The 13,582-nt window shown below is 38.6% G+C and overlaps 1 protein-coding gene across 9 annotated transcripts in view; it reads left to right on the forward strand.

Annotated features, from left to right (window-relative positions):
* Positions 1-13,582, forward strand: part of PCDH15 (protocadherin related 15) — a 710,734-nt gene that overhangs the window by 579,679 nt on the left and 117,473 nt on the right. For all 9 annotated transcript variants that reach the window (XM_069795901.1, XM_069795896.1, XM_069795892.1 and 6 more), the window contains 2 exons: positions 3,064-3,369; positions 4,523-4,747. In XM_069795901.1, coding sequence (XP_069652002.1) covers positions 3,064-3,369; positions 4,523-4,747 — 531 coding nt within the window. The remainder of the gene's footprint in view (positions 1-3,063; positions 3,370-4,522; positions 4,748-13,582) is intronic.

The following is a 13,582-nucleotide window of genomic DNA, read 5'->3' on the forward strand; positions in this document are numbered from 1 at the left end:
GATTCTTTTAGAAAATGGATTAAACTCTTTTTCTTTCATATCCATAAAGAGTACATTATCTCTTTTCAGGTTTATAGTGATAAAATGTTAATTAATGGAGATCTTAAACTGTAAAAGCGATCTAATTTGGTAAAATAATAGCATTTTCTTAAAGCATTTTTCCCAATAAAATCTGTTTTGATTCTTTAAAACACGCACTTCAATTTTAAACCCATATACACATGTACAGGGTGCCCGTGCCCAGGGCTGGCAGCAAAGCTGAGGGGTCTCTGTGGGGAGAGGTCAGACGCAGCTGGTTCCAAATGGTTCCAGCTGGCTCCAGTGGCCCCACAGGGCACACAGCTCAGCCCATCAGCAACTCCGGTGGTGCCTCTGGGAAACAGAATCAAGAAAGGGCAAAACTCGCGGCACTAAGGAGTGAGGAACAGCCCTGCAAGCACTGAGGAGGAAGAGGAGCTTGAGGCGCCAGAGCAGACTCCCCGGCAGCTTGTGGGGAGACCACAGTGGGGCAGGAAAAGGTGTGGGAACAGGGAAAGGCTGTTATGGGATATAACATATTTGCTACATCATGCTCTGCTGTGCAATAGGGGGGTCTGGGCAGGAGAAGGCAGCCCCTGATATGGGCTTGGCAGCCACCACATAGGACATTCTGGCTTTTCCAAGTCTCTCGGAGTCACAAAGCCGCCTGTAAGTAGGTTGGACAGTATTTGTACAACTTGTTGTAACTCCTCAGCTTTGCCCTTCTCCTCAGTGGCTGTGCTTCTGCATGGTGTTCATCAAAGGTGAGTAACATGAAGCACTGCCTGAGCAATGGGATGGCGGCTTTGTAAATAAACAGTAGTTGTCTCTGGTGTAATGACACAGATAGAGCAGGAAGCTTGGAGAAAAGCTGATTTTTTTTCTTTCATCTAATAGATAATCAGAGAATCCATATGGTAGAAATTTTAGTGGATGAAGTGCAACCAACTTCCGTTTGAGGGTTCACTCAGAGCATCCTTCTGAAATTTGAATTTGCCCCATGCTGTGGAAGCACAGGACTAAGATATGTAAAAATGCACAGAGCTAATGCTTGTCTTCATGTGTCTTTGGGTAACTTCTCACTGGTGTTATGGTGGTACTATAACAATTACTTTAATTGGATTTAATAACCATGATTTGCCTGCTACTCTGCGTGGAAACAAATCAGTCCCGCAGAATGTGGAAAAGATGTTTATGCCCAAGGATGCACACAAATGAGTTTACGACATACATAGTCATAGGAACCAAACGGCAAAGCCTGCCATATATTTGAAAGTAATTTTAGTTTACTTTCCTAAAAAATCAGTTTGTCTATGCAAAAACATACTTCTAAATTGATCTAAATAAAAATGTTACCTGGTTTATTCTCATAGTTTACAATGGTAGTAGTATTTCAGATTACTTTTGGAGATTTTTGTGGGGTTTTATTTTTTTGTTTGTTTTTTTTAACTCCAGCTGTTTAGTATCAATTTAATTGCTATAATATGGCTTTGGTTTAAATTAGAGGCTAAGTATGAGGACTGACCTTATGTATGTGTTGGAGATTAAGTCTTAAGAAAGTGAATAGTGCTGTTAGTGTCTTATCTAGAAGCTCTTCAACTTACTCTGCATTTCCTATGCTTTGCTTTGCTTTGAGTGGGGCTAAGTGTCAGTTACTGTATACTTTGAGCTTTTCTCCTTGACTAGTTTTCTGGTGGTTTTCCAGTATGTAATCTAGGACGTCTTTCTGCCCCAAACCAGTTATTTCTGTGGAAGAGAGAGAATTGATTGTAAACTAAGAAAATCAACCATATGTTGAAAGATGTCCATTAAAAGGATGTGTTATCTGTAGACTGGTCATTATGAAGTTGTAGCCATTCCTGCTTAGTGCATTGATGTAGTGCAGGGGGAAAGCACAGTGAAATTTTTCTTATTAGCAATTTTAATTAACTTTTAATTGATTTCTAGGAAGATAAATGGTTTCATTACAAAGTCTTACAATGAATACCTTCACTGGAATTAAATGTTCATGGAAACTTCTTGACAATTGTTCTGATAACAAAACATGAAAATCTCTTGTGATCTTCCCAGATGTCTGTAGTCTCATTTATAAAGTCAAATAAATGAAAACACCTTGCTCACAGAATGCCCTTTGTTTAATTTACATAACATTATTCATCATTCCATAATTTAATTAAGAGGAGGAAACAGGTCAACATTCAGACTATGTTGATGGCCTGGTAGCTCTAGGGAAAACATATGAATTTTGTCCATCCCTATAAGGGCAGTTATGTAATAGCAAGAATTATTTGGCTGATAATGAAATTTGAGACTTAGTTCAGTATGTGAGAACAAAGATATCAACTGAACAAAATCTAAACAGTGTTCTATTGCAATCATCTGCCTCTTCTGAGTGTAGAAGAATAAGGATGAGATGTCATAATGTTTGATTTTGAAGGACATGATAAACAAACTGTAGAAAGTTAAGCAGTTCGTCAGAGAACAACAATTAAAATATCATTAAATGTGACAAAAACATTAAGTGAAATGAAAATTTCTAACTAATGTGTCCATTCCAGCTATCTGCTGATTGCATCCATCTTTCATCTAAGCATGTGCTCCATAATGGTTTGAGCAGCGATGAAACACCTACATCAAACAATGTAAAATAAAAATTCCCCTCAGACGCCACCTAATGCTGAAGATACTTCAGCATTAGAAGTATCTGAGGGCTTGACTTTAAAAGCATCTGGTTTGTCTTCTGCTTATATGCATAGTTGTCCAATGCTGAGCAACTACATGTGTATTTTCTACTGAAGTCTGGTTGGGATCTAGTAAACCTACCTTCCGTCACTGCAAATTAAGAGATTCATTTCTGTGGGATATTTTATCTTCAGCAAAACTTTGGGGGGAGGCAAGCTGCTATAAACAAGAAATGCTGAATAGCCACACAAACATTAGTACTCTGTAGAGTATTACCCTAGCTTACCTTATTACTCCCATGTAGGTATGTCCCTTGTATTTAAAATGTGCATTAAAACATCATTCTTTTTTCTGTTTCTTTAGGCTACAGACCCAGATGCCGGTGTTAATGGTCAAGTTCATTACAGTTTGGCAAACTTCAACAATCTTTTCCGAATCACATCAAATGGTAGCATTTATACAGCAGTTAAACTGAACAGAGAAGTAAGAGACTATTACGAACTTATCGTTGAAGCAACAGACGGAGCTATGGACCCGCGCCATTCAACACTGACTTTAGCGATCAAGGTGCTGGACATTGATGACAACAGCCCTGTTTTTACTAATGCTTCCTACACTGTCTGTGTGCCAGAAAATCTACCACCAGGCACTGTCTTCCTGCAGATAGAGGTAAAAAAGCATTATAGAATGAAGGAGATGTTTTGTAAATGTTCTGCAATATTAAGCATGTTCTTATTTAACTTGTTGGTGAGACTGCAGTAGAACATTGGAAACTGGAGTGGGGGAAGTTGTGACACTTAGACTGAAAAATGCATGACCTTTAGACAGGTACATAAAAATACTCTGAAGCTGAGGTTCATTTGGAAATGAGAGGAATTATTAAAAAACAAACAAACAACAAAACCTGCACTCCTATTTTCATTTCTGGGAATATTGTTTTACACATTTAGAGTGCTTTTGATTTGTTTTTGAAAGCTCATCATACTGCTTCTACCTGTTTACATTAGTAGGAAGAGAGCTTTATCTCAACTGATTTAGACATTTAAGTCAAACCTAGATGTCTAACCTCATGTTATAGTTAATGGAGATAAATAGTTGCTTCCAGAAGCAATTAATCCAATACCAAGATCATCATCTGAGATAGCTGGAGTAAAGTGTCTTCTCTTCACTGACTATAAAAGATACTCAGAACAGTGAGAGTTAATTGTTCAAGGATGAGCTAGATCTCTAAAGACAGCTGAGATTCACTTCCCGTAAGCAGTCTATATATCCTCCTGATGTTTTGGTCAGCATCCTTTAATGAGAAGAATCTGTCCTGAGACAATTTCAACAAGAATGGTTTTCTCTGAACCTGACTGCAGATAAATCTAATGTCAAATTACAGCTAAAGGAATCACATAATACGCTTTATCCTAAGGATTGACTAAATACTGGTATGAAATAAAAACATTCATGCTGCCATACGGGATGGGGGTGAGATCAAACATCTGCTTAGCCCAGCATCCTCTAGCTGGCAGTGGCCGATAGCAGGTGCCCGGGGAAGAGAACAAGAACAAACTGATCTTCCAGTGAAGAATGGCCAGAATTTTGTACTCATTTCATGTGGCAGGTATCTCTGGATTTTAGAACTTTAAGTGGGTTTGTCTTCCTCGTGTTTGTGCAGTAGTATTAAGTACATCCAATACTATCAGAATAACAAAACTAAAGTTGTTTGCAGTAGTTTGCTTTTTTTATGTTCTTTAAATCTAGTAGGGATTTTTTGTGAAAATGGATTATGTTTGGTTTTAAGTAATTTTTTTTTTCCCTGTATGGCATGCTCTAGGCGAAGGATGTTGATCTTGGTTCTGATGTTAACTATCGAATACGGACCCAGGAAGCACTACAGTATTTTGCACTGAACAAGTATACAGGCGAGTTATCGCTTTTGAAGTCCTTGGATTATGAATCATTCTCTGACACAGAAGCAACCTTCACCTTCCTCGTGGAAGCCTTTGACAGCAAGGGCACTATGCCTCCTGGTCTTGCTACTGTCACAGTAAGGGTAAAGGTAAGAGGAATAACTTGTCAGTTGATAACATCCTCTCCTATTTGTTACAAAATACTTCATCAACAATTACAGGTGGCCTGATGAAACACCAAAGCATGGTAGCAGTATGTCTGCTTTCCTGCTTTTTCACTTTATGAAGTTACTGCCTTTTTCTGACAGCAACTTGTTTGGTTAAACATACAGTTTATAACAGCTGTAATTACTTTGCTATATGCAATTACGTAGTTAAATCTTGGATCATAGATTTATGAAGTATAAGAATACCTGAGACATATACAAATGTTTTAGTCCTTTAGAATCCCTGAAAAGTTGAAATAAGTACTTAATGGAATTGTTTGCAAGAATGACACCATCACGTTTCAGTTAAAGCTCTCATAAATTGTAATTTTATGAACCATTTGGGTGTATTGAGTGCTGATGTGGCACACCACATCCAGTATTTCAGATTCTGCTGCTTGAAAATACAGAGCTGCAAAGGAACAGGCTTATTTAGTGGTCTTACACTATGAATCGTTTTTATGCAGTGAGTTACAGCATCTCTAGGTTTCAGTTATCTCACCAGTAATAGGGGCATAATGGTATTCTATTTGGTAACAATCCACAAATGAAAAGCATCTGTAGCTGAAATATTAGCACTTACCCATCTTAATTTGGTTGATGTACTCATGTCCAAGAGGAGAGGATATTTGAGATGCTCTAAATCAGCCTCCTTGCATTTACAAAGGTGCAGTTCTGGAGCCAGTCAATCGAGTCCTTTTGCCCAGCTGCTTCTTTTTTGTTGACTTTGTCAGTGAAGAACTGTGAGCTGTGGGAGAGAAGAGAGTTTAATTGCTTGTATTTTAGCTAAGAAGCAAAAATTGTAGCAGGAACAAAAGCATAGCTCACAAATGTGAACTTCGTATCTGACAACTTCAGTTTAAATGTAATTCTGCGGAAAGTATTTAGCATATATGAATCAGTCTCAGGTTCAGCTTACTGTGTATCTGCAGATGCTATGAATTGCCACATGATTTTGAGTAATTCTGTTTGTCAGTCTCTACTGAGCCCAGAATTATTTTGGGGACAGTAAATGTCTCCGATTATTAGCTTTGATGACAATGTAAGAAGGCTTCTACAATACCGCTCTGTCTCTGCAAGATTTTTCAGACTGAGATGCAGGTCACCTGCTTCTTAATAGTCTGTTTCCTATAGTTCCTAACAGAGCTTCACTGCTCTTCCCTGGCAGTTTCCACATCAATAAACCCCCCCCCCCCATAGCTTTTGACATCATTCCCTGAGCCTTTTCTGTTATACTTTGAGGGGGAAGTTGCTCAAACCTGGTTTTTTTTTCCTAAACAAAACTTTTTCCCAGCACAGTGTATTTTTGAAAGAATTACATGTTTGGGTGTTTTTGTTGGCTTTTTTAAAGGTACTTGTTTTCAAATAGGAATGTATTCAGAGAAAAGCTGTAGCCTGCATCATAGGGCTGACCCAGCTGTATGATTGTGCGTTCAGATTGTATTAATTAATGACAGAGTACGGGGCAGCAATGTAGTTCAACTTGGTGGCCTTAAAGTAACAGCAGCTTGTGCACTGTCAAAGGAGGTGGTGTGGGAATAGGGAACTTAAGAAGGGGATTAGTAGGATCAAAAAATAGCTTTCTTGTTTTCTTGGAAACTCTTCCCACACATGAGCAATGAAAGGGGAGCATGATGATACTTGTTTGAAAAGGCAGTATGTGAGAGGCTGGAATACTGGGCTGGAGCCAGGAGTAGCAATTTCTGCAGTAAAATGTGTCAGGCTGGGGACAGAACAGGGCTTCAAAGTGAGGTCAAGCAGCTTATATTTTAAATGAGAAAGAAAATAAATCAAAGAAATGGTTAAGTGAGTATTGTCATACTCGGTCACAGGCTGACTTTTACAACAGATCAGTGGACATAATTAAATATTATATGTATTGTTAAGATTAAGATGATGCTTATGTTCCAGCCTTGAATGACAGGGAGATAGTAGTATTTTGAGTGGCAGTTGAGAGAACGGGGGAGGGGTTGTAGAAAAAATATTTTTAATACCTCATTTTGTTGGGCAGATGTCATTAATGTCAGATGGTAGAAATCTAGAACTTTGGTCACAAGAGATGTCTAAAATAGAAAGAATGGTTTCATTTGAGCTTATATATGAACTTCCCAGATACAAAATTTCTGGCGGGGTGGGGGGGCGGAGGTGGAGATTCAAATCAGAGCCTTGTGCTCCCCCTGTGTGAAATGAGAAGTATCCACAAGAGGACACCTTGAATGGTTGATTCAAGAGAGAGAGCAGCAGGAGAGGGGTGCAGAGTCTTGGAAGCCAAGTGAGAACAAGGAGAAGAGCAGGCCGCTGGTGTAGGAAGAAATACAGAAGTAACAAAGTGCATTGCAATGCAGTTTGGCTTTGTTCTTAATGGAAAAGACTCGTATTCCCCCTTGTTCTGAAGGGGGAGAGCTGACGTGCCATTTCTGGGGGTGTAAGGTTCTGATCAGGACAGAGAGGGCAAGGCACTAAAAGTCCCTTGAGGACAGAGGCGGTGTATGCCTTGTACAGGGCTGACATCAGCGCATCCTGGTAAGCTGACAGAGGGAGCTGATTTCTGTCCAGCAGCTCAGTGAGGATGTTTACAGGGCACCGAATCAGGCCTTAGGTCTTGAATGTGTGATGGCATAAATGACATGCCTTATGGAGTGGTCTAGAGCCTCGTGCACAGTGTATTGCCTGATTGCAATCTAGGCTTTTCTTCCTCTGCAATCTTAACCACAGACTGAGCTGCTGCTTTAGGGCATAGCTAAACAGATAGCTCTTGATGAGCATGTTCACTGTTTAATTGGAGTAATTTATAATTTTTTGTTGACCAATTAAGGTGTCTGCACAGGGAATTGAAGGGGTTCTAAAACTCACAATTTCTGCCAGACCATCTGCCAAATCAGAGCCTGTGTTCAGGGACAGGGTGCTTCTGCGTGGGGATGAACATCGCTCTGCCATGGCTCTGGAGGAGTTGTTCCCATTCAGCCTGTCTTTTGCTCTTGCTCTGGGACCACGAACTGGATATGTCTGATTCTTCTTAGTAGTAAATGTGCTTTTACTTTATTTAGAAGATGATATTAGAATAATTATTTTAATACAGTGTTTGCGACCCCCAAATAGGAAATAAACCAAGTGCCATATACACTGTAGGCCCTAACATAACAGTTGTGCCGATTGCAGTCTCTAATAATGCAAAATTGAACTAGAGAAAACCAGGAGTAGGCATTTAGACAATAGTGGGTCCAAGCAGGGAATTCATGTAACCGTTAGGAATTCAGTCCCTATAATCCTCAGAGCATTATTTGTATACAAAGGTCTCCGAGTCCTTTTGGGCTTGTGCTGCTCTGTTAACATTTGTCTTTTTTCATAGTCCAGCTCTAAACCGAAAGTGTTATAATTTTTACTGTGTAGTAGGATTCTGTTAACCAACTATGGACAACATCTGATGGTTTCATACATCATTTATGTGATACAAAACTGAATGAGGAGCAGTGCAGTTATACCCATAATCACACTGATCTTTGTGGCTTGCGGGAGGGTATATACACACAGTGACTTTCTTTAGACTCTCTCTTTCAGCCTTTGGCATGACAAGTTACAAATAGTTTGTATTAACCTTCCCTGAACTTGATCAAAACACAGATTGCATAGCAGAATACTCACACTGCAGAAAAAATAACTTAATCTGTTACCTGTGTGTCAGTATTGTAATACATTATTGGCCTCTGCTGCAGCCAAATGGCCCTTTACGTTGTATGGATGTCTTATGACTCTTTTGTCAAAGAAGGGCAAAGGTAAATTAATGAATTGTTGCATCCTTTCTAGTATTACTGAGGAGGAATAGTATAAGTGGCATTGATTTCTTCTTGCCAGAGAGATGCAAACCACCTTAAACAGACTGAGATTTTTCTTTTTTTTTTCCCAGTTCTCAGATTCCTCTCGCTGCTTTCATAACTTTTCACTTTAACCTGAAAGTAGTAATGATTCATCTTTTCTTGGGATGGCATGGGATATTGCACAAGTGTTCATCCAGAATAACTAACTGATGATTGTAATCTGATCTGTAATCAAGAACACAAAACTTTGTATTTTATCTGGGTTTTTATATATATAAATATGTATATGTAATTACACAGGTTAGATATAGCAAATTTTATCAGTCTTGAAAATGTAGTTTAAGGGATGGAAACATTAGCAACTCCAAGAAGCAATTTGTGTGCTATTTTTAAGTGGTTTGCCACTGTCGAGGCATAATTTCTCGCACCACAAGAATGACAGAGATTTGTATTCACTCAGTGTCTGAGAGGACTGAATTGTTTGCTAAGAGTGCCTATGGTGCATATTGCAGTATGCACAAGCATCCCCTCACGGTATAAATGTTTCCCAGTATTGAAAGAAGCGAAATCATTACTGTTCAAATGGTGTGCTTATTATTAGGATTTAGCATTTGGAAACAATTACTATGGTAATAGAGCTTCTTAACAGAAACAGGACTTAACCTTTTTCCAGCTTATATTGCTGTTAAATGAGTAATGTGTTCCTAAATACATATTATAAGAATTTCTGTATCATGGGGCCTCTAAGGTACTTTCATATTTTATGCTGTGTCATCCTCTTATTATTATTACCAGCATTATTTTTGTATTACTTTATGTCTCTTTCTTGTTTGTTATAATTGCTTTTTCTCCTCCTTCCATGTTCTGGGATTGGTTTTCTTTTTAGTTTTGCAAGTAAAGTGTGTAGTGTAATGAAGCCATTATCTCTGGCTGATGATTCAGTGATAAAGCAAAAAGAATAAATGAAAACAGATCTATATGTTTCTATCATTGCCATATTACAAGACTGCCAACGAAATATTTCATATAATTCCTACTGTGCCTTAATCCCTGTGGACTGTTATAAACATTATACAATGAATGTCCAGTTTTAGTAAACTGACTATACCTATGAACATCAATAAACATATTGCTATCATCAGAGAGCACACAGACTGCAACTGTCAAACTAGTTTTTCAAGAGAAGTATGCCATTGAGAAGTTAGAAGTCATCATATGCTTTAGACCATGCGTTATATGCATTGATTGGTACTTCTTGTGGGGATGAATTTGAATCTTTCATAATCAATATGCTAAGTCTTCCCTTCCTTGGGAACTTTGCATAAAAGAAACAAACCAACCATGCAGAAATATGTAACAGCTAAATCTCTAACTCTGGCATGATTGCTCTGAATGGTCCTTCATCAACATGACCGTTCTTGCGGTCCTTCGTATTCAGGTTGGAAGCAAACGGCATGATCTTAGTTGTAATGATGCTGTAGCAGTACAGAGCTCCAACCTGCTTACACAAGAAAGCTTCCTTTGTTTCTTTGACAACCTAAACCTTGAATCAGAACAAGGAGAAATACAATTAGTTTGCTTTTCTAGGGTGGGAGGGTTAGAAGAAGCTGCATGTTTCTGGGTGATCCACCCTCTCAAACCAAACAATCGGAGCCAACAGCGAAGCAAAGAAAATAAAGGTGCGTTGGAGAACATATGCAGGATCTCAGCATTTGAGACAGCTGGAATAAAATGTTACAGCAGGACCCTCTCCTCTCACAGACCATGTTTACTGTACTGCTGCAGAGTGCTGGGGAGTGAGTGGCTTTAGTCTCTATAAAATGCTTAAATTATCACTAGGAGAGAATGGGAGAAGAGGGATCCACAGGTTGTCATTAGGGAGAGGGGAGGACATTTTGGTTAAAACGCGGCTCCACCAGATGTTTAAATAGCCGTGCATATGTGTAGCTGCCACTGCTTTCTCTTCCTGCAGGTATTTACTAGAAATTCACTCAAGTCTTGTTTCTAATGAGCTGATGAGCAGTAATATATCATTGCTTCATTATGGTGGGATTTCATGTTATGGTGAGATTTAATTACAATAATAATGAAGATTTTCTGCCAGAAATTATACAGGTAGTGAAGGTTACACGGAAGATAAAAGACATTAGTGAATCAGTTAAGGTTGAACACGTCATCAGTTTCTAATATTTCTAAAATAAAATTTAAGTTACGTTTTTTTCAATAAAATTACATCCACGAAGTACATTCCTTTCTAACATGTCATGAAAACCATTTCCCATTTAAAGAATAACAGAGCAGTCCAGCACAGCAGCAGCACATAGCTTAAATGAAGGTTAAAAAAAATGAGCTGTATTGCCTCCAAAATGTAACTGCTTATTTATCTCTTTTCTAGTGGCATTAATGGAATAACGGGCATGGTGTTGGACTTTGGTGCCAGTAAACAGTTTTTTGGTTTTGGGGTTTTTTTCAATCTCAACTTGTCTGTTCAATCATCTGCCAGTAATTTATTGCCTCGTATATTCCACTATGAATATTATCCCTTAATTTATATTATGAGCTACTTTAGGGCTTGCTGAGCACTAAATATGAAAGAGACAGTTATACCATGTTAACAAGCCTCTATTTTGTATAGCTTCAAAGAACCCTGTGTGAAGAGGCACTGCACCCTATTACAGACAAAATTCAAAGTGCCACTTCATACAGTTTGTCAGATCTTGTCAGCATCACCACAGAAATTTTGAACTTGCTGCTCAAAGTTACTCAACATTGCTTGATTCTCTAACCTCAGTCCTTCTAAAATAGTCACTGGTTGATACATAAATCTAAAAGATATTTCAAATACGTGTGGCAAAGCTAGGAGTAGTTTTCGAGTAGTGGCTTACTTCAGTGGACTTAATGTAAATGTAAAATTGAAACAGCACCTTGGCAAATCAAAATGTAGGCTCACAAAGGAAGGTGTGCTTGCAAACTTTCTTGTCTATCTTGGAGAATGAATGTACTGGTGAGATGCATGAACCTTAAAGGAGAATACCTTTAAGGGTGGTACGTGTGTATTGTAAGAGGTCAAATTACATAAAGAATGAGAAGGGACTTCAAGTTCTTGATACTCCAGTATCTGGTGAAATTAGGTATTTCTATATTATGCCATGTAATGAGTTCACTTCCCCCTGCCCCCGAAAGCTGCATTCTTCACGAGTCAAAACTTTGAAGACACTTTTTTTACATATGTAATTTGAAGTGGAAATAATCACAGTAGGTTTTCCATCACATATGTGATTATTGATAATAAAGTTAACTTGTTATTGCATTTGTAAAGCTAAGAATGAGTGAGATAAGTGATTTTTTTTTCCCATTATTTTTATCATATACATTAGGAAATATAAATTGGCCTGTGCTCGCCTTCTTCATATAAATTACAGAAACTGACTGATGAAATGAAAGCACAAATTACAGAGGAAACAAAATTGAAAATATCTTAAAAAGGATTATTTTATCTCAGTGATTTTAAGCTCATTCCTAATCCCTTTGCAATCAATTTGAAAGGCTAGATACACCTGGGTGTGTAACAATCTGTCGCTTTGAACCTCTCCACAGAGTTATTTGGGTAAATTACAACGAATCGCTCATTTAAGTTAATAATACCAGTCTTTTAGCTGAAGGATGAGAGCTTGCTTGAAATCTTAAGATCCTGGTTGTTGTCCCAGTTCTGGATAGTATATTAACTGCCTACAGTAGTCCTTTAGGGGATTGTTAGGGGTTATTAAGGCCTGGTGAATAATGTTGTATCCTCTCAGCTTGCATGAGTGTTTGCTTAGTGAAAGAATAGATATAGTTTACACGCATGCATGAATATATATATATATGTATCAATCAACTCTTGGCTCAAAGTAAAGATCTGTGGTTGTATTTTGCTGTAGCTGTGTACATGATATGGTAGACATTTAAGGGAAGAGGAAAAGAAAATCTTCTAGTAAAGGGATTACAGTTGAATAACATTTTGGTTTTCTTTCAGACAAATAAATTCACCTGTGAGAGAATGGTTTTCTGAAGTCACAGCTCAAATTTTCAGTTGTTTCAATGCCGAGTCTGTGACTCCAAACCCAGAGACCTTGTTTCAGAAGAGCTTTAAAACTTATTTTTAGACTATCATGTAATTTAAGATCACTATGACATGAAAGCATATGAAATTTGCATTTTAATATTTATTATTAATACTGTACATTTGTACTGTTCTGAATAAGGTTGGTTAGCATCATATTGAAAGGCTTTGGAAACTTACTGAGTTTAATAATAGAAATACAATCAAATGAGGATTTGCAGAAATTGAGAAATTACAGAAAGAGTTGAGGGCACTAGATGGCTGTTGTCAGTTAGCATGGACTATCGGAACGGATGGTAAGAAAGCATGGCGCTTATAGATGCTGTAGCTGAAATGCGATGATGGTAGCAAAAATCTCATCCTGTGCAAATGTCAATGAGTGCCATGCTGGAGAGGTTTCTGCCGAGGGACAACCTGCACTTGGCATTTCCTTTAAAGCTAAGCAGAGGTTCGGGAATCTGTTGCAAAGCATAGTGGCATCAAAATTAAAACACTTGCTCAATGAAAGGACTTGCTCACTTGGGCCCAAAAAATGTTTTGTTAAAGGGCAAGATAAAGCTTTGTGGCAGAGGTCAAAGGTATCTGGGTCGCTGCATGCTTGTTCTAAAGGGTTCACTTCCCACTTCCCTGTTTTTTCATGAACTAGTAGTTAACAGAAGAAGAAGTTGAAAATTCTTGTGAGAGATCAGTGTGAGTGAGGCTGCTCCACGCAGAGGGATGAGCTGGAAGCCAAGGGTGACCAAGTGTGGGCAGGGCTCTCCCACCTGGGTGCAGTCCCTGCGAGGGCAGAGCCGGGCAGGCAGACCAACAGGCTCCATTGACAGCCCCAGACATGGTGAGGGCATGAACCCGGCCTGGGGT

The sequence above is a fragment of the Haliaeetus albicilla genome, chromosome 11 (genome assembly GCF_947461875.1).
Source record: "Haliaeetus albicilla chromosome 11, bHalAlb1.1, whole genome shotgun sequence".
Classification (NCBI taxonomy): Eukaryota; Metazoa; Chordata; class Aves; order Accipitriformes; family Accipitridae; genus Haliaeetus; species Haliaeetus albicilla.